This window comes from Heteronotia binoei, chromosome 4 (genome assembly GCF_032191835.1).
Source record: "Heteronotia binoei isolate CCM8104 ecotype False Entrance Well chromosome 4, APGP_CSIRO_Hbin_v1, whole genome shotgun sequence".
Lineage (NCBI taxonomy): Eukaryota > Metazoa > Chordata > Lepidosauria > Squamata > Gekkonidae > Heteronotia > Heteronotia binoei.
Window position 1 is genome coordinate 111641675 of NC_083226.1, and position 19089 is coordinate 111660763.

The 19089-nt window shown below is 49.5% G+C and overlaps 1 protein-coding gene across 1 annotated transcript in view; it reads right to left on the reverse strand.

Annotated features, from left to right (window-relative positions):
- GIN1 (gypsy retrotransposon integrase 1) overlaps positions 1-18417 on the reverse strand; it is a gene marked incomplete at its 5' end in the record, with an annotated part of 67142 nt that extends 48725 nt beyond the window's left edge. The window contains 3 exons of the mRNA XM_060236567.1: positions 14917-15025; positions 15152-15624; positions 17959-18417. Coding sequence (XP_060092550.1) covers positions 14917-15025; positions 15152-15624; positions 17959-18417 — 1041 coding nt within the window. The remainder of the gene's footprint in view (positions 1-14916; positions 15026-15151; positions 15625-17958) is intronic.
- Between the last annotated feature and the right edge of the window lie 672 nt (positions 18418-19089).

Here is a 19089-nt window from a genome sequence, read left to right on the forward strand (position 1 = left end):
GAAGGAAGATGGCTGTGTGTGGTGTTAGCCCTCCACGGTGGATTCCATGGTCACTGCTTCAAAACCGTTCGCCTGGATAGCTCCTGGCGGCACAGATTCCTGCATTCCATGGCTGGGATGGATGTCATATGAAATGACAGAAAGCCATCCATTCTCCTGGTGGGCACTCTTGTACTGGTCTTGAGCGCCTTCATAGCGTTATGGCTGTTTGTACTGCATAAGTCCCTTTTGCCCCTGGATAGGTTCGCTCACACTCTCTGGCCAGCTGTGTGTGTGAGTCACTTCTCCAGGTGCGTTGGCAACCAAGTTGGTGATTACGATGTTCTGTAAGGGGGGGGTTTCCTCACAAGTGGGGGGGGGCAGCGGGGGCAGAGGACAGGGAGTGGCGGACCAGCTGCTAACAGGCCATGGCCCGGTAGTGGGCCGTGGCCCGGGGGTTGGGGACCCCTGATATAGAGTGCACATCAGCTCCTCCCTGTCCATACCCACATTTGCTACAGTCTACCACCTATTGTTTAAACAAAGAAATAAGAAAGCCAGTCACAATACAATCATAAGCAGAATTGTACCCTCCTGAGACCATTTACTTCATTTGATATAGAGGAGTTTCTCTGCTTAGGATCACACTGAACATAATATATACACAGTGTATATATATAAATAAACCCATACAATATTTTATATTTTATATACATAAAATAAACACAGTGTGATTTTTTACAGGTTCTTACTATTTGATGTCCACCTGAGTCAGTTGGGTACTCATCCGACTTCAGAGCTATCACTCTGCCTGGCTCTCATGCAGTTGGCACAGGTGCATTGTCCTACAGCCTCCCAGAAGTCATAGTTTTCCTCAGACTTACCCAGTGTTATATAATTATTTGACCAATCATGGCCTTGAGGAAAATCTATTTCACCTACTGTGGAGGTGGAAAAGTGATACAAGAAAATGAATCACCACCATCACAACTTCTGTCAAAAATGGTATGTTCACCTGCTTACATGTTTGCTGAGCAGCTCTTGAACAGTTCTTAATGAGTAAACTATGATTGGAGGAATCATTGATGGCTCAGGAACACTGACAAAGGAAATGGTATCCGTTCATTGGTTGTTACCATTCTTTTTTGTTTTGTTCTGTTTTGTTTCTCTAACAAATGTGCCCTTTTTCATCTGGAGGTTCATTAGCTTCAAAAAGGAGGAACCTCCCTAATATGCATCTCCATTTATTACAGTGTCAGAAACATCCAAAACAGCAACTAACAAGGAAGCTTTGGCTCAATGGGAGCACAACACATTCATTAGAGTGCCTGCCAAGCTTTTAATTGAGTTCTGTATTTTGACTGCATTAAAGAGGGAAAAAATCTTTTGATGGGGACATTAAAGTGAAAACTATTTGGTTGAATAGATTATATTCACCCTTCCCCCCCCCCCACACACACCTCTCCACATAATGCACATAAATGGGCCAATTTTCAACAGATTTTTTCCCCCTTCTGTAATTTTTTTCTGCCTTTCCTGCTTATGTTGACAGGATCATCTGACTCATTCAGCTAAGTTTGTGTTGTTTACAAATTAAAGGCATCCCATCTTTGAAAATCCAAACTAAACATTTTATGAAGATAAATTTAAAAAGAGAAAATAAACATGAAACCATCAACTAGTGCCACTTACTGTCTTCAGGCTTGCAAGTATTAAAGTGGGGGTGGGGAGGAGATGTGCAAGCTGAAGACCTCAAAGGAATCGTAGCCCTTGGCTTTTAGCCTGTGGCTCACAACCTTGGGCCCATGTTAGGAAGCCTCATCAATCAATGTGTGTTTCTTTTTAAATTCTGTTATTCATTAAATAGGTAAATCTCTCAGCCTTTCTCAGTCCCTCAACTACATTCCATTTTGCTTTGATAGTGAACTCCAATCTCTGTACAAGTCTAACACACACAAAAAAATCAGTCCAGCTTTTTCAGTCAGTGCTCCTTGGAATACATAGTAAGGCTTTCAGATGTGCAAAGGTTTATAGGGCTATTTTTCAAATACACAAGATGAATCGGAGTCTGGAACATCACTGTGTGTGCTTATGAGGGCCAAGTGCTCATTTTTTAATCATTGAAGGAAAGCAGTTTGCAGCTTGGGGAGAAAATATTAAATCATGTATTAATCAAGCCAAAGCTGAGCAACAGATCACAAATACCACACAATGCAGAGCTGTGAAGTTTCTAGATTTAGAAGGAGGAGGGAAATGAATGCTGAGAAACTCATTTAGAGATCTTTCAAAATATATCCTGCACTCTGCTCCACTGACTAAAGCCAGTCATGAGGAAATTCAACACAATTTGGGAGAATGGAATGCAACTATATTGAAGATCATTTAAGGCAGATAGAAAATATTCCTCTGTGAATTATTGCCTGGCATGCCTGCTTACCTTAAGGCTTCAGCAGATGGTAAATGTCTTTCTAAAAGTTTGTTTCTAAGTCTACAGAAAACAGGCTGTGGGTCTTGCCTCCCAAAGGCTGTAACATGTGTAACAAAGGCTGTTTCACATGTTACCTGGCAGAGCATCTGTGTTTGTCTCTGAGTATACACAACCACAGCCAATCTTAGCTCTGCAGCAGGGTTACCCATGCAATAAATTTGTTTGCAAGTGTCTGTTTCTCATGCTTACATTACATTTTTAGATATATACAAAATATTTCCATTCCAGAGAGGTAGCCATGTTAGTTTATTGTAGCAAAATAAAGCTGAAGTCTTGTGAAATCTCATTCCTTCAGATATTATGAGAAGGAAATTCTGGCCATTTTTAAAGAAAATTCACAGATGGGGGAATAAGAAAAGGAACTTGAGCAGAGATTGGCTTGGAGTGAATCCTAGCATAAATGTGTCAGGTGTGATCCTTTTTGTAATGAACTGATACAGATTTCTTTGTTACACATAATGGATGATGAGCAAGATCAGGGTTTCTAGCTTCTCATGGGGTACCAAGCCCCTCTCTGCTACATATCCTCCTCTTCTTCTCTATCCTCCCTTTGTAATTTTCCTGCTATTAAAAAAAATCTTTAAAATGATTTCCTTCTTATAGCATCTGAAGAAGTGAGCTGTGACTCACAAAACTCATGGTAGAATAAATGTTGTTGGTATCTTAGGTGTCACTAGACTTTTGTTTAGTTTTACATAACATCTACACCTAAAAACCATGATCAGTGAAAAAGCCCTAACAGTTTCCTACAGAAAGTAGGAGAACGGAAGTTTATTAGCAATATCTGCCAAAGTAGAAGAAGGAAACACATGTGTCTTTACCATTCAAGGAGAAAACAGTCAAAGAGCAAGGCAAAAGACATGTGAGGTCATATACTCAAAAACTGCTAGTGGCACAGTGTTAATGAAAAAAAAATGGGTTAACACTTTTGCTCACTACTTATGAGTGGGAAGCACAAATTACTAGAAATGATCATACACCCTTGAGTTTCTGCAGGTCCTATTGTAAACAAGGTGCTATTCATTCAATGGACAGCTTCCTGGTCATTGGCCCATTCATGGATGTTTGGCAGATTGATTCAACTATTCCTTCTCAACAGGACAGTGAAATTGGTTTTCATGCATGCAAATTCTTACATAGCCTGATTAAAAACATTTCCTTTGCTCCCCCCTTCCTTCTATCTATCCTTGCTGTGCTGCAGCTCCACTTGTCAGAAATTGTTTAAATAAGTTGTCAGTCCTGCTGCTCCAAAAGAAAAATCCATTAAAAAATCTCATACAAAGCTGAGTATCCATGGATACCAACATCAACTCTGCATCTGACACCTAGAATACAACACAGACTACAGCAGTTTATATCATCTCCCGAAGCTTCTTCCTTTTCCCGCTTTGTTTTGTTTGGTAACACCCAATCTGAAGAAGAGTTCTAAAAAACTTGTATACTGTGATGGAACAAATAACATAAAGTGGATCGCAGTGACAATGGCTGCTGATTTGTACAGATCAGCAACACTTACATGCGTGTGCAGCTTTGCAAAAGCCCAAAGCAAACCAGTTCAGCAGGTATTCATGTCATTCTGTGCTGAATCAAACAGACTTAGTGATTGGCTCATGTCTTACTGTCACAGATGTGTGTTAAGTTCAGTGTATCAGAGTCCAGACAGGAAACAGGTAAAGAACCCTGAAACTGTCAGTATAGCTGGGGAGATGTAATATACATACAGCTTGGCTTTTAAACTGCTGGCTAACCAAGCTTAATTCCACAAAATTTAGGGCAGGAGGTTATGGAACAGTCTCAAGGGAAGAACAAATATAGCTATTATTGTATTAGTCTTTGCTATCAGTGATTCTGGTCATTCTTTTATTTTATGCCTTTTCTATGCAATTTTACCCGATTTCTATGCAACAGATTCTCTGTATCTGTTGCATAAATTTTACGAAGGATAAGCATATTATAAAAAACAAAAAATGATATGAAGATAAATGCTCATATGTTGACTTCTCAAGTGAGAAGCAACATTTATTGGGGATATTCAGACTGAACTAGCACACTAGCAAAAGCTGGCTTCTTTTCTACTTGAAACAGCCTGTGCTTCATTCAGTCGGTCCACCTTTTACATGGCCCCTAAATGTAGCTAATACCTGTCCAAGCAGTGGAAGGTAAAAAGAACATTGTTTCTTTCAACCTTCCCAGCTATCATCTGGGCATTGGCAGAGGATTTAAGATCAAAAGTTGCTAGTATCACACTAGGCCTCATTTAATTACAGCCTAACCTTGTGTTTCAATGCCACTGAGTAACATTAATGCCAATTGGATTGAACTGGCTTAAAGTCAAACACTTCAGCATGAGTGGCTTGTGAATTGGACCACTAAGCAAACTGCAGCCTTTAGAGAAGTGCTTGAAGTCTGTGGCATGTTGAGAACCTGCAACTTTCCCCAGGTGACTGTTGCAAATGCTGTTCACTCTGATTAATAAGTATTTGTCTCTTAATTCGAGTTTGTTTGTTTTTTTAGGTCTGAGTTGCTCTCCCGGTGGTCTATCTCAGCCAGCTTTCTGTCTCTGGCAATTTCAGAATCTTCACAGAAAGAAGCCCAATCCCCAACAAACAGTGGAATAGCAATTATAGCAACTACCTGTTGTTGTCTGGTAAACACCCTGAAGGATGAAAATACAGATGACAATGTGAAATAAAGGATGGCCTCTCAGTATGCATATATGCTAACAGTAGTAAACTTTTACTGCATAAATTTGAGTGGCAGTAAATACCACCAGGTAAAAAGGTTCACTGGATAAAATACTATCCGGGGGGGGGGGAGAGGGGGGCAGCCATGTTGCTCACACACTTCCTTTCATGTGTTCACACACCTCCTCTCCCACCTCTCCACTATTTTCAGATCTACCTGAAATCCCCAAATATATCCAGGAGTTTCTTGAGATCCCCCCAAGAAAATCCAGATGTATTTGGGAAGCCAAAATATACCCCAAAAATACCAGTATTTTCCAGGTATATTTTCAGCTTGAGTAGAGCCAAATGCACACCCCTAATTATTCTTGAGGAGGAGGACCCACACAATCTTTAAACAACAAAGGCAGCAGGCCCAGGCACTGAAGGCCCCGGCGCCCCTGCCATTCGATACACACATGCTGGCTGAGTCCCAGCTGAGAGCCAACCGCAGTTCTCTGAGCCTGATGAGCAGCCCAAAACACGTGGCTATGGCCACATATGAGAACTCGGCTCCTCTGGCCAGGAACAACAGCATCTAAAGAGAAAAAACAGTTAAACAAGAAAAGAACCAACAATAAACAGACACCAAGTCAATCACAGCCTAATAAAAGGTCGCACGTAAGCCTTATAGGCCGAGGAACACCACCTGCCCAATCTTTGAATGGAAGTGGAAGGATACCCCATGACAGCTGCTGTTGAGGCTGCCCCAATTCTAAAGGAGTGGGTACCAAACCGCACCCCAGACAACCCCAACTCACCCAAAGCCCATAACATTATTGCCCAAAAATGATGCTTCGTCAAAGGGCTACCATTCGAATGTATAAACAAAAACCCCCTCCATGGGCCCCCTGAATGCCAAATAAGCAGCCAACACAGTAACTGGAACAGCTCAAGCTCTGAACAACTACCTAACTTGAGCACCATACCCGTCTGCAAATGATCCGTCTTAGAGCAACGGATAGTGATGACTGCCTTACCCGCAAATAGCTGCAGATCCCTTAACAACAGAGCCTTACCAGAAACATCGTTTCTAGACTGTGCCACCAGCTCATTTACTCTAAGAGCCCCCCCCCCAAAAAAGCTAACAAAGACGCAGCATGAAAAAAACATGCTTCAAATGACGAAGCACACACCACATCCCAAACCCTCTTCAAACCCCACAGAATCAAAAGAGACACAGGATTCTGCGTATCAACCTTGGGACCGGCCTCTCTGGCCCACCCCTCCAGCATCTTTAGAATACAAAAGTGAGCTGTTTCTTCCCTATAACCCAACGCCTTACTGACAAAAGCCAATGCAGACAGGAGCCCCCTAATGGATCGCACGGCCAACCCCTTACCTCACAGCGAAACACAGTAATGGAGCAAATGCTCCACCGGGAGGGGCCAAACCCTGCAATATCCTACCTCAGCCCTAAAGCCGAACAGCCCGTTCATAAGACTTCCTGGTGCTGGGCACAATGGCTAGACCAATTGCTCTGCTCTGCCTCGGCTCTCCAATCAGCCATAGCTCCTGGGGCATTGGCACCAGCTCTCTGCCGGCATCTGGGGCCAGCTGACGAAACCTCTCCATCTGTTTACGAGATAGAGCATCAGCCACCCCGTTACTCACCCCAGGAACATGCTTGGCTAAAAACAAAATGTTAAGCCACAAACAGCGCAGAGTGAAGGCCCTCACCAATCTCATAACCCGGCCAGATTTGGATAAAAGGGAATTAACGATGTGGACCACTGCCATATTATCACACCAAAAATGAACAGTGTGATTGGCCATATCCTTCCCCCACAGCCAAACCACGACTAAAATAGGAAAGAACTCAAGAAACGTAAGATCCCAGTTCACACCAACCTTTACCCAGGAGTCAGGCCAATTATCCGCGCACCAATGTCCACGGAAATAGACTCCAAAACCCAAGGAACCAGCAGCATCAGACATGACCTGAAGCTCAGCTTCGAGCCTCATGTCGTCCCTCCAAAAAGAGACTCCATGAAAGGACTCCAAAAATTCCTGCCAAACCCTCAAATCATCCCTCATGCTGCAGGTGACCTTAGTTCTATGCTGAGGCAAGCGTAACCCTGCCATAACATCGCACAGCCTTCTAAGAAAAGCCCTCCCAGGAGCAACCACTTTGCAAGCAAAGTTGAGGTGCCCAACTAGCTGCTGCAACTCCTACAAAGTAACCTTCCTTTTAAGAAGAAAGGTAGAAATTCTAGCCCTCAGCTCCACTATTTTCTGAAGAGGCACCCTAGACAACTGCGCAATAGTGTCAATCTTAATCCCCAAAAAGGTCAACCTCTGGGTTGGACCTTCAGTTTTCTCAGGTGCTAAGGGAACCCCAAGCTCTGCCGCCAGCTCAACAAAATCAGACAGAAACTGCCCACAACGCCCAGTCCCCTCAGGACCCACAAAAAGGTGGTCATCCAAATAATGAACAACATCCTGCAAACCCACTTTCTCCCGCAAAGCCCATTCCAAAAATGTGGTGAAACGCTTGAAAGCCAAACATGACACAGAGCAGCCCATTGGCAATGCTCTATCCATGTAAAATTGACCCTCAAAAGAAAACCCTAGAAGTTCAAAATCATTGGGATGGACAGGTAAAAGGCGAAACACAGACTTAATGTTGCATTTTGCCAATTCTGCCCCCACCCCGCAACGCCTCACCATGGCAATAGCCTGGTCAAAGCTGGTGTACCTAACAGAGCATAAGTGCATAAGTGCTCCGGGATACCATCATTCACGGACTTCCCCTTAGGAAAAGACAAATGGTGAATCAAATGAAATTCACCAGGCGCCTTTTTAGGCACCACACCCAAAGGTGAGACTCTAAGAGTACTCACTGGAGGATGTGAAAAAGGACCCAGTATCCTTCCCTCAGCCAGCTCTTTTGCAATCTTGTCCCTAATGACCTGCTCCAAGCCCTGAACTGACTTAACAGCCCGATAAGGGCTGGGCCCCTTTCTTAGCTGGAAAGGCACCTCCGCTCCCGCCAGGCTTCTTCATATTTTTATGCCCATGGGCTCTAGGGCAGTTGTCAAATGAGTGGGAACCACCACACATGGGGCACTCGTGCTTGAACTGGCACGCCTTCCTATTACATACCTCAAGGGATCCAAATTCCCAGCAGAGCATGTGGGGTTGAACCGCCTGCCCCGCTGCACCGCGGGGAGAGCCTGATGAACCAGCAGCGGATGTGGATGACCTACTCACCAAGTGACCACTATCTGAGTTATCACCCAGATTAGGCCTAGCCGGGGACATAACCTGAAGCCAAAGTTGCTGCTGGATCTGATCCCAGTGAAGGGACAGATACAGGGCAGCCCTCATCCTAAATTCCTGGTCATATTGTAACCAGGCTGGTCCACTAAAGGCCGTATAGCCTTTATAAATTATGTCCAAATACTGGAACAGGGATGCTGCCCGCCACGGCTGCGCCCTCGCAATCTCCCCAGCATAAATACAATACCCAGGAAGCCAATTAGCCCAGGTCCTGTCCACCTTCCGTTTTTTCAATTTTTCCTTCTCTTTCTCATCCAATTCTTCCTTATCTTTTTTCTCAACCTCCTGAAAGAGAAGAGAAAAAATATCCACGTACTCCCCTTTTAATATTTTTCCCTAGTAGCGGGGAGCAAGTGGTCCCCCAGCAGCAAGGCAACCTCCCCAAATGGCAAAGCAGCAAAAGGTACCATTCCATATGTTGAGTGTGCCCCCATAAAGGAACCAGCCATGCCAGGATGCTCTTCGCCCGGGTACACCTTGCCCACATGGCCAAGCTCAGTTCTGAAACGCACCCAACGCAGAGGAGGCAGGCGCCCCCGCGCTTGACATGGAAGCGCCCTGCCCGGCCGCCAAAGCAGGCCCCCATGCTCCCCATGGCCAAACCTGCCCAGGCCCCACCTGTAAATTATCACCTGACCTATCTCCAAATCCAGCAGGAACCAATGGCAAAATGACCCCCGATGCTCCGGCCTCTGGCATCAAACCCACCTCTGGACCGCAAAAGCCAGCGTCCCTGCCAGGAACGACTCCATCAGACCTGCCCTCAAGAATAGACAGCCTGGTGAGAATACTCCCCTGCTTACCCTTCTTAGATTGCCTCACACCATCCTCCCCACCTGGAGAAAGGATGCTTGCTGCCTGTTCCAATGCTCTCAATCTACAAGCAATATTGGAATCAACCAACATATCACCCTCCTCATCAGAAGAGGATAACGGCGGTGGTGGCCTTTTCGCAGGAGCCTTGGGCGCTGGTTTTTTTTTCCTTTGGGCTTGCCCGACCCTTTTCCACCAGCCATCTAAATAGCAAGCACAACACCACAAAATAGCCTCCTGCAGCTCCACTCTAAAATGGCTTCCCCCTGGAAGAAGAAAGGGAACTCAAAATGGCCACAAAAGCCTCTGCTGCACACCAATGTCTCCAGTAGGAGAAAAATGGGGGGGAGGCTCTCCAAAATGGTCACCTGCCAACCTCAAGGGCAATAATAAAAAAAACCCCAAGTTGCCCCACAGGCCCACCCCTCAAAAATTAAAAGGGGAAAGACCAACCCCTGGGCTCCACAACCCCTGCCCCAGCAGACCCCAAACCCTTGGCAGACTCAGCCAACAAGGACGCCATATCCTCCACCACCTCCAATGCCACCGCCAGCCCACAGCACTGCAGCCGACGCTCCAGCCAACGCTTCACCTGCCACTGCCCAGTCGACTGCCCCAACAAACCCCGATGTCCAACCAAAAACAAAAGAAAAGCCTCAGCCTCAGCCGATTGTCTGCCAAGACGAAGGAGTTGACGAGGAGCGTCAAAACGGGCGCCCCCTGACTCTTCCCATCCGGGGAAGCAAAGTCTGCTTATGCAGCCTACAGCTACGCTGCAGTCTGCAAGCATAAGATTACTCACCCAAGCTTGTTGGTGTTTAGCAGATGACTAATATAACTTTCACACACTAAGGCTGTGATTGCACACACTAAATAATACACCTTCAATCACTTTCAATGCACTTTCCAACCTGATTTTATGGTGTGAACTGGCAAAATTCAGTGGAAAGTGCATTAAAAGTGGATTGCAAGTGCATTATTTAGTGTGTGTGATTGCATCTGAAACAACACAATTTCAATCTACTATCAATGCACATTGAAACTGAGAGCCCTCTCAGCCCCACCCACCTCACAGGGTGTCTGTTGTGGGGGAGGAAGGTAAAGGAGATTGTGAGCCGCTCTGAGACTCTTCGGAGTGGAGAGCGGGATATAAATCCAATATCTCCGGGATATAAATCCAATATTGTTCAGGAAACCTTTAAATAAAGAAATCATGTGAGAGGGATGGTGTTACCCCATTATCTGTCTGCTTGTCAAAACACAGACCAAAGCTTTCCATTCCAAAGCAAAAGAGCTATCTCATAAAGCTATTTCTTCACATATGTAAAAAAAAAAACCCTTTAAACCACAAAAGCGTTATGCAGTAGCCCTGATTCTCTACATTTCCCATTAAGGTGAAAATTCTGTTCAAATACGTTACCAAGATGATGAGACTACAATGGTAACAAGAGAAAGTAATTTTTTCTTACAACAGAAGCACATCTTACACGACATTCATGTAGGTAGGTTTAACTTACTGTGAACAAATTAACTTCAAAAAGAATAACTTGCTACAGCTCTGTTACATATTGAGACTGGAACTAGGGATGTGCAAAAAAAAAAAATCGGAATTACACGGATTCGGAAGTACACGGGGGAAAAAATTTCGGATTCCCCATGCACTACTGAATACCGTATTCGGAATAGCCGCATATACGGTAGATGCACGGCTATTACCGAATATACGGCCCTATTATACCCTATGGGCCATTGAAATCAATGGCAAATAGGGTATATTTGAAGCCGCCTGGAGGGGGGGGTTTGAGGGAGAGCCCCCAAATTTGCAGGGGACCTGCAGGGGACTCTCCCCTCCAAACCCCCCAAGTCCCAAAAAGATTGGGCCAGGGGATCCCATTCCAGGGGCACCCAAAGAGGGTGCCCCTATTCCATCATTATACCCTATGGGCCATTAAAATCAATGGCAAATAGGGTATAATTGAAGCCGCCTGGAGGGGGGGGGTTGAGGGAGAGCCCCCAAATTTGCAGGGGACCTGCAGGGGACTCTCCCCTCCAACCCCCCCAAGTCCCAAAAAGATTGGGCCAGGGGATCCCATTCCAGGGGCACCCAAAGAGGGTGCCCCTATTCCATCATTATACCCTATGGGCCATTAAAATCAATGGCAAATAGGGTATAATTGAAGCCGCCTGGAGGGGAGGGGGTTTGAGGGAGAGCCCCCAAATTTGCAGGTGACCTGCAGGGGACTCTCCCCTCCAACCTCCCCAAGTCCCAAAAAGATTGGGCCAGGGGGTCCCTGTCTTTGGGCTTCCCAAAAGGCCCATTGCCAACAATGATGGGGAAAGCCCAATTAGCCACTTCCTCCACTACAATTGCTGTGGGGAAAGTGGCTCTGGCCAGAGGGGGGTTTGAGGGAGAGGCCCCAAAACTGCAGGGCAGCTTCAGGGGACTCCCCAGCATGCAACCCCCCTGGCCCCAAAAGACAGCACCCATCTGTGGGCACCCCAAAAGGAACACTGCTCCCAATGGTGAGAAAAAACCAATTAGAGCCACTTCCTCACTGCAATTGTCATGGGAAGTATGGCTCTGGGGAGCAGGAGGTTTTGAGGAGAGCCCCCCAAACTGCTGTGCAGCTTCAGGGCACTGTCCCACACAAAACCCACAAGGCCAAAAAAAAATTGGACCAGGGGGTCCAATTCCTGGGGCACCCAAAGCCAAACCTAACTTCACACCAGAGAATCTCTATAGGACCCAAATGCACTACATCCCTCTATCTAATCTATGAACCCTGGGCCTGCAGGCCTGGCACCAATATAAACCCAGTTGCCAACGTCACTGCCACACAAAACACAATCTGCTCAAGGTCTGCTCTGCAGACCTGGCTGCAGCAAACCCAGATGCCAGCTCTCCAGCCCTGCCCCAAACAACACGGGGAGAGCTGGCCAAGCACAACAAGCCTGCTGGTTCTGGGTCTCTCACCCAGGTGCCAGCTTCCCTGCCACAGAACACACAACCTACTCTATAAAAACAAGAAAGTGACCCAGCCCACACACACCCTCACCAACCCCCACACCAACCAGAGGCAATTTAAAAAACCAAAACAAAACCAGCAGAATCACAAAAGGCCAAGTGTTTAAAAAGTGGCCTTTTCACCAACAAGAAAAGGGGGACAAAAGTGGCCTTTTAAACAATGGAAATTAGGCCAAACAGCACCCGCCCCAAGAACCCAAAGAAAAGAGTAACAGGCTAACAGCAGCAGCACAACACAGCACAGCAGCAACAAATCAAACACTGAATACTTTTAAAACAGTAAAAAAATAACTTTTAACAATACAGGAACTTTGCCACCCTCTCCCCCCCAAAAAACCCTTCACCCTAACCCCAAGAAATCCAAGCCACCCAAATCAGGAGAAGTAAAAGGACACTGCACTTTTAAAAGTCCTCTCACTAAATTAAGATATGGGCAAATTGGCAAACCCCCCCACCCCAGGCCCCCTCCCCAAGCAGAAACCCCCAAATAAGCTACCCCACCACCACCCAAATCTGGATAAGTAAAGGGACTCTAAGTCTTTTAAAAAAGTCCTTTTACCAACAATAAATAAAAACAAGAACCCAAAGAGTGTCTTACCTTGTCTTCCAGGGAAGTCTGAGTGAGAGAGCTGCAGCAGGCAGCAGCTTAAGCAATCTCTCACACACAGCATGGAGGAGTCAGCCAGGAAGGGAAGACTCCTTAAAAAGCCCTTCAAAGCATGCATTTGCAATGCATTTTGCAAATGCATGCTTTGGATTGGCTGCTGGGGCTCCTCTTCCCCCTCCCCCCCTCCCTGATCCCAGGGAGGTTAAGGCAGAGGCGGGAAGAAGCCACTAAAGGCGCCTTTGAAGCTCCAGAAGCTAATTGCCGCCTTTTGTTTTGAATTGACAGCTGTTTGCTTACGAATAGCTATTCGCAACTACACAGCGAGCCTATTCGGCTGCCGTATAATGGGCGCTTATGGAAGTCGGCTGCAGGCTATTCCGTATGCGGCCGAATCAGCACTGATTCGGCTGTAAATACGGCTCGGCCGAGCCGAATGCACATCCCTAACTGGAACTTGGCCTTAGGGTCAAGCAGAGACTTGGATGAGCTTAATGCTCCATAACAATAGCCACCTGGAGGCAAATCAGGGGTTGTTAGGCCAACTGGGAACTAATAGTTGTGTGTGATGGGGTTTTGAGTGGGGTTATTTGCATGCATATAAGCAGGGCCTTTGGCCCTGCAAGTCAGTCTAGTTTCTACCTTGCTATGCTGAATCACTGAATAAAGAGCTGAATTTGCTATCACTTGAGTGCTCCAAACCCAAGTAAAAGAGAGAAGAAAAGAAGTCCTATGTAAGATGAAACAGAAGCCAAGCAATGGCCAAAGAGGCTCAGCATCTAACCAATGAGAGGATGGGACCAACTGCTAGTGTACCTGAATGAGAGAATTCTCTTAATCCCTTCCCTCCCAGATCCCTTTGCATGCAGTTACAATATCTAACATGCTTGGCATGTTCAAGTGTGCAAAACACAATTGTTTTGCACATTTGAACATGCCAAGCATGTTCTATGTGCACAAAAATACATGTAAACAAGAAACAAGAGAGTTGTTCAATGCAAGCATATTTTAGGCTTGGATCCTAAGGTGTCATTCTGTCAGAGCAACAGCTTCTGCTTTAACAGAATGGTTTTTGCCTCTGTTGGAGAAGGGAAGAAAATTTTTGCCAACTTCCCTCTCCAGAATCTCAGTTTGCTCCCCCACACTGTTCCTTCAGATTCACTGATCCACAGAAACACAATTTTGTGTTTACATAGAAGACTGCACTGGGGGCAGGTGGGAAATTTGCAGTGTGTAACGTACTCGAGGCGGAGACGAGAGTAGGGCAACATGGTTTATTAGGAGCACGTTGCAAGAGAGAGAACACGCGGGCCGGGTCCCACTTATATACAATCCCCGGTACAGCCTACAGGGTTGGTCAGGCCAATCCTGACCCGTTGAACTTCCCACCACAGCTGTTGATGGGCGGGGAGATTCGCGCCCTGCGCTGGGGCTTCTGGGACGGCCCAGTTGCCCCTGCGCCCGGTCGCATATTATTTACTGATACACTACACCCCTCCCCCCCTGGTTAATGAACATAGTCTTGCAGATAGGCGGGAGGTCGGCGCTCTCTGGTGGACCGTCTGGGGAGGTCCTGTGGGGGAGGCGCCGCCACCGCATCTGATGCTGCGGGGGACCCTGGTGCGGACGGTGGCGGCCGGACTGGTTCTTCGGCACCTACAGGCTCTGGCGGTTCCGGTGCTACTTGGGCCGGCGTTAGGGGTGATGGGGCCGCGTCCTCCGGTCGGTCCCCGATGAGCTCCTCTCCGGCTCTTGCCTCTTCTGTGTCCGCCAGTTCCTCTGGTAGCGTGCGGCGCCTCAATTGGTCTATGTGCCGCCGTAGTACCTGGCCCCCCTCAGTTGATATGTCGTAGTGGCGGGACCCGGTGACTCGTAGCACTCGGCCCGCCACCCAATTGGGCCCCCTTGCGTAGTTCCGGGCGTAAACCGGGTCGCCCGCGAAGAAACCCCTGACTGCGTCCCGGACCTCGGGGCTCTCGCGGGTGTCTGACGCCCGGTCAGGGTGTAGTCTGTCCAGCCGGGTTATGAGCTTTCGTCCCATGAGGAGCTCGGCCGGGCTAACCCCTGTGACCGGGTTGGGGGTGATCCTATTGTCGAATAGGAATGCCGCTAATCGGTGGTCCCAGTCTCCCTGTACAATACGGCCCAGGGCTTCCTTGGTGGTGCGGACCATCCGCTCTGCCTGACCGTTGGTGGCTGGGTGGAAGGGGGCCGACCTTATGTGCCTAATAAGGTATCGTTGGAGGAACGCCTGGAAGTCTGCGGACGTGAAAGCGGTCCCATTGTCCGAGACTATGGTGTCCGGGATACCGTGTGTGCTTAAGACCCTGCGTAATGCTCGGATTGCGGCTGCGGACGAGGTGGACCCTACGGGGATGACCTCGAGCCATTTGGTGTAGGCGTCCACAATTATCATGAAGATCTGCCCCTGGAATGGCCCCGCGAAGTCGAGGTGGAGTCTCGACCATGGTTTCCTGGTGGACTCCCACCTAGTGGCGGGGGCGCTGGGAGGCTCGGGCCGCGACTCCTGGCACGTCTGGCACCTGCGGACCCAACTCTCTATTTCCCCGTCCATTCCCGGCCACCAGACGTAGCTTCTGGCCAGGGCCTTCATACGAACTATGCCGGGGTGGGTCTCATGGAGGTATTCTAGAACACGCCTTTGCAGCGGGGGCGGAATCACCACCCTACTTCCCCATAGTAGGCACCCCTTGTGGGCCGCTAGTTCCTCCCTCCTGACCTTATAGGGTTTGAAATCTTCCCCCATGTTCCCCTCTGGCCACCCCCTCACCACCCAGTCGAGCACCCGTGCAAGTGTCTTATGTTTCTGGGTGGCCTTGGCGACCTCCGCTGCGTGAAGGGGCGGCTCTGGGAGGCTTTCCATCAGCATGACCTGGTGTGCGGGGGCGGGGTCTGGACCCATTTCCGGAAGCGGCAAGCGGCTGAGCGCGTCTGCGTGACCCATAGCCTTGCTGGCCCGGTGTACCAGTGTGTAAGTGTAAGAGTTGAGGAATTGATTCCACCTCAACACGCGCTGTGACAGGATTTGGGGGGTTTGTCGATCTGGGGCCAGCAGACCTAAGAGGGGCTTGTGGTCCGTAGCTATGGTGAACCTCCGCCCGTACAGATACTCATGGAACTTGCGGACCCCCGCCACGATCGCCAGAGCCTCCTTGTCTATCTGCGCGTAATTGCGCTCTGCCGGAGTCAGTGTGCGGGAGTAGTACGCTACCGGCACCTCCCTCCCGTCCGGGAGTTGGTGCCCCAGGACTGCTCCCACCCCATACGGCGACGCATCGCAAGCCAAGATGACGGGGAGGCCCTCGTCAAAATGGTGGAGCACCGCATTGGACACCAGAACGTCCTTGACCGCCTGAAACGCGGCGGCTTGTCGTTTGCCCCAAACCCAAGGGGCTTTTTTATCCAGTAGGCGGTGAAGGGGCTCTGCTAGGGCTGCCTTGTGGGGGAGGAATGAGTGATAAAAGTTAAGGACCCCCAAGAAGCTTTGTAGCTCCGCTTTGCAGGTGGGGGCCGGAGCTTGCACGATGGCCCGTGTCTTTTCTTCCGTGGGGTGGATTCCCGCTGCGTCCATGGCGAACCCCAGGAACTCCACCTGCGGAACCCCCAGCAGGCACTTCTCCCTCTTGACCTTGAGCCCCGCAGCCTGGAACCGGCGGAGCACCTCCCTTAGGCGGTTGCCGAATTCTTCGGGGTCTGGGGCGGCGACTAGCACGTCATCAAAAAACGGCTGGACTCCCGGGATCCCTTTCAGGAGAGCGTCCATTATACTCTGGAAGATCCCGGGAGCGACGCTAACCCCGAATTGGAGCCTCCTCACCCTGAAGGCCCCCCTGTGTGTCACTATCGTTTGGGCTTCCGCCGTCTTAGCATCTACCGGGAGCTGTTGGTAGGCCTGTGCCAGGTCCAGCTTCCCGAAGATCTTGGACCCCGCTAGGGCAGCCAGAACGTGGCTTACCACCGGCACTGGGTAGGGGTTATCCTGCAGTGCCTTGTTTATCGTGCATTTATAGTCTGCACAGATCCGCACCTCCCCGTTTGGCTTGATGGGGGTTACGATGGGGGTCTCCCAGGTGGCATAGTCCACAGGCTCCAGGACTCCCTGGGCTGTGAGGCGGTCTAGTTCGGCCTCTATTTTTGGCTTTAAAGCGAACGGGACCCTCCTCGCCTTGAGCCGAATCGGCCGGACCGTGGGGTCTAGCGGTAGGGAGATGGCCGGCCCTTTGTAGCTCCCTAGAGACCCATCGAACACGTCAGGGAATGCTTGGCATATCTCCCCGAACCCCCTGGGTGTTAGGGTTTGCCCCACCCCTTCCACCCGGATTCCCAAGGGTTTGAACCACGCCAGTCCCAGCAGGGTGGCAAGCTGGCGCTTTACCACCAGGATGTCCAGCGGGCCGTAGAAGGACCCCCGCTCGACTTGCACCCGCGCCCACCCCGCGATTTGCACCGGATTCTTCTGAAAGTCCCGGAGTATGAAGTTCGCCGGCCGTAGTTGCAGCCGCTGCCGGGGGCACAGTTCCCTCAGGGTCTCCTCCGCTATGAGGGAAATGGAGGAACCTGAGTCCACCTCCATTTGGCAGGGGTTCCCTTCGATGAGGACTGCCACTTTAATTTTATCGGGGGTGGCGAGGGGCAAGTTCAGTACCTGAAGGGACGTGGAGTCCGTGGAATGGAACTCCGCCGACTCGTGATGCGTGGTCGGCCTCCGGCGGTTGGGCTTGGCTCGGCAAGCCCTCGCAATGTGGCCCATTTTTCCGCAGCTCCGGCAGTCCCAGTTCCGGTATCGGCAGTCCCGCCTGTCGTGGGGGTCGCCGCAGCTGGCGCACTTGGTGGCCGGAACCCTCTCCGTTGCTGGGAGTCGTTCGGCCGCTCGGGGGCGTTGGGCGGCCCTGCTGGGTGGCCCGGCTGGGCGGCGCAGCTGGTGGGCTTCTTCCTCCTCTGGGCAGTCGTGGTCCAGCTCCTCGTGGTGGGCGGCTTCTGTCCGGGCCTTGGGGAAGGTCCTGGAGGTCCTCTCGAACGCCACCGCCTCGCTGAAGGCGCTCTGGAGGGTGAGCTCTTCCTTGGCGAAGAGCTTCTGCTGGAGCCTCTCGTCGCGGAGGCCCCACGTGAATCGGTCGGCCAGGGTGTCTTCCAGCTGTGGGAAGCTGCAGTTCCCGGCGATCTTGCGGAGAGCCGCCAGGTAATCGGCGGCCGATTCCCCCACGGCCTGGTCTCTTCTGTGGAACAGGAACCGACGGGCCACCCGCGAAGGCTGTGGCGAGAAATGGCCGGTGAGGAGCCTGATGATCTCCTCGTAGGACTTTTCCGTGAGGCGGGCGGGAGCCGAGAGACCCTTGGCAATCTCGAACGTGGCTGGCCCGCAGATGCTCAGGAGAACGTCCCTCTTTGAGCCTGCGTCGGTGACCTTGTTGGCCCTTAGGTAGAACTCGACCCGCTCCGCGTAGGACTCCCAGGCCTCGGGATTGGCGGGGTCGAATGTCTCGATGTAGCCGGTGGTTCCGTTCTGTGTGGCCATGGCGGCGGCGGTCAGGCCTCGTGGTTGCCCTAGATCTCCGTGGTAGCCGCTGAGGCTAAGATCCCATCCTCGTCGCCAGTGTAACGTACTCGAGGCGGAGACGAGAGTAGGGCAACATGGTTTATTAGGAGCACGTTGCAAGAGAGAGAACACGCGGGCCGGGTCCCACTTATATACAATCCCCGGTACAGCCTACAGGGTTGGTCAGGCCAATCCTGACCCGTTGAACTTCCCGCCACAGCTGTTGATGGGCGGGGAGATTCGCGCCCTGCGCTGGGGCTTCTGGGAAGGCCCAGTTGCCCCTGCGCCCGGTCGCATATTATTTACTGATACACTACACCGTGATCTAGCAAAACCCTGCATACATTGCAAGATCCAAGTTACCTGCTATCTGTATATAATTATGTGGAACAAATATGAAATGTGCTGCATAAATGACACTAAAATCCAATTTCTTGTTTGTATAAATAAAAAAGGCAGCAATGGTGTATTTTATGAACTTCAGACATTCCATGTTTTTTTTTCCCTAAAATGGCCTGGGCAACAGTGATGAATATAGAAAAAAGAATAAAATAATTCGCTAAAGGAAGCTCAATTTAAATCACAGATCCCATTGCTTGTTCCTGGAGGATGTTTTCA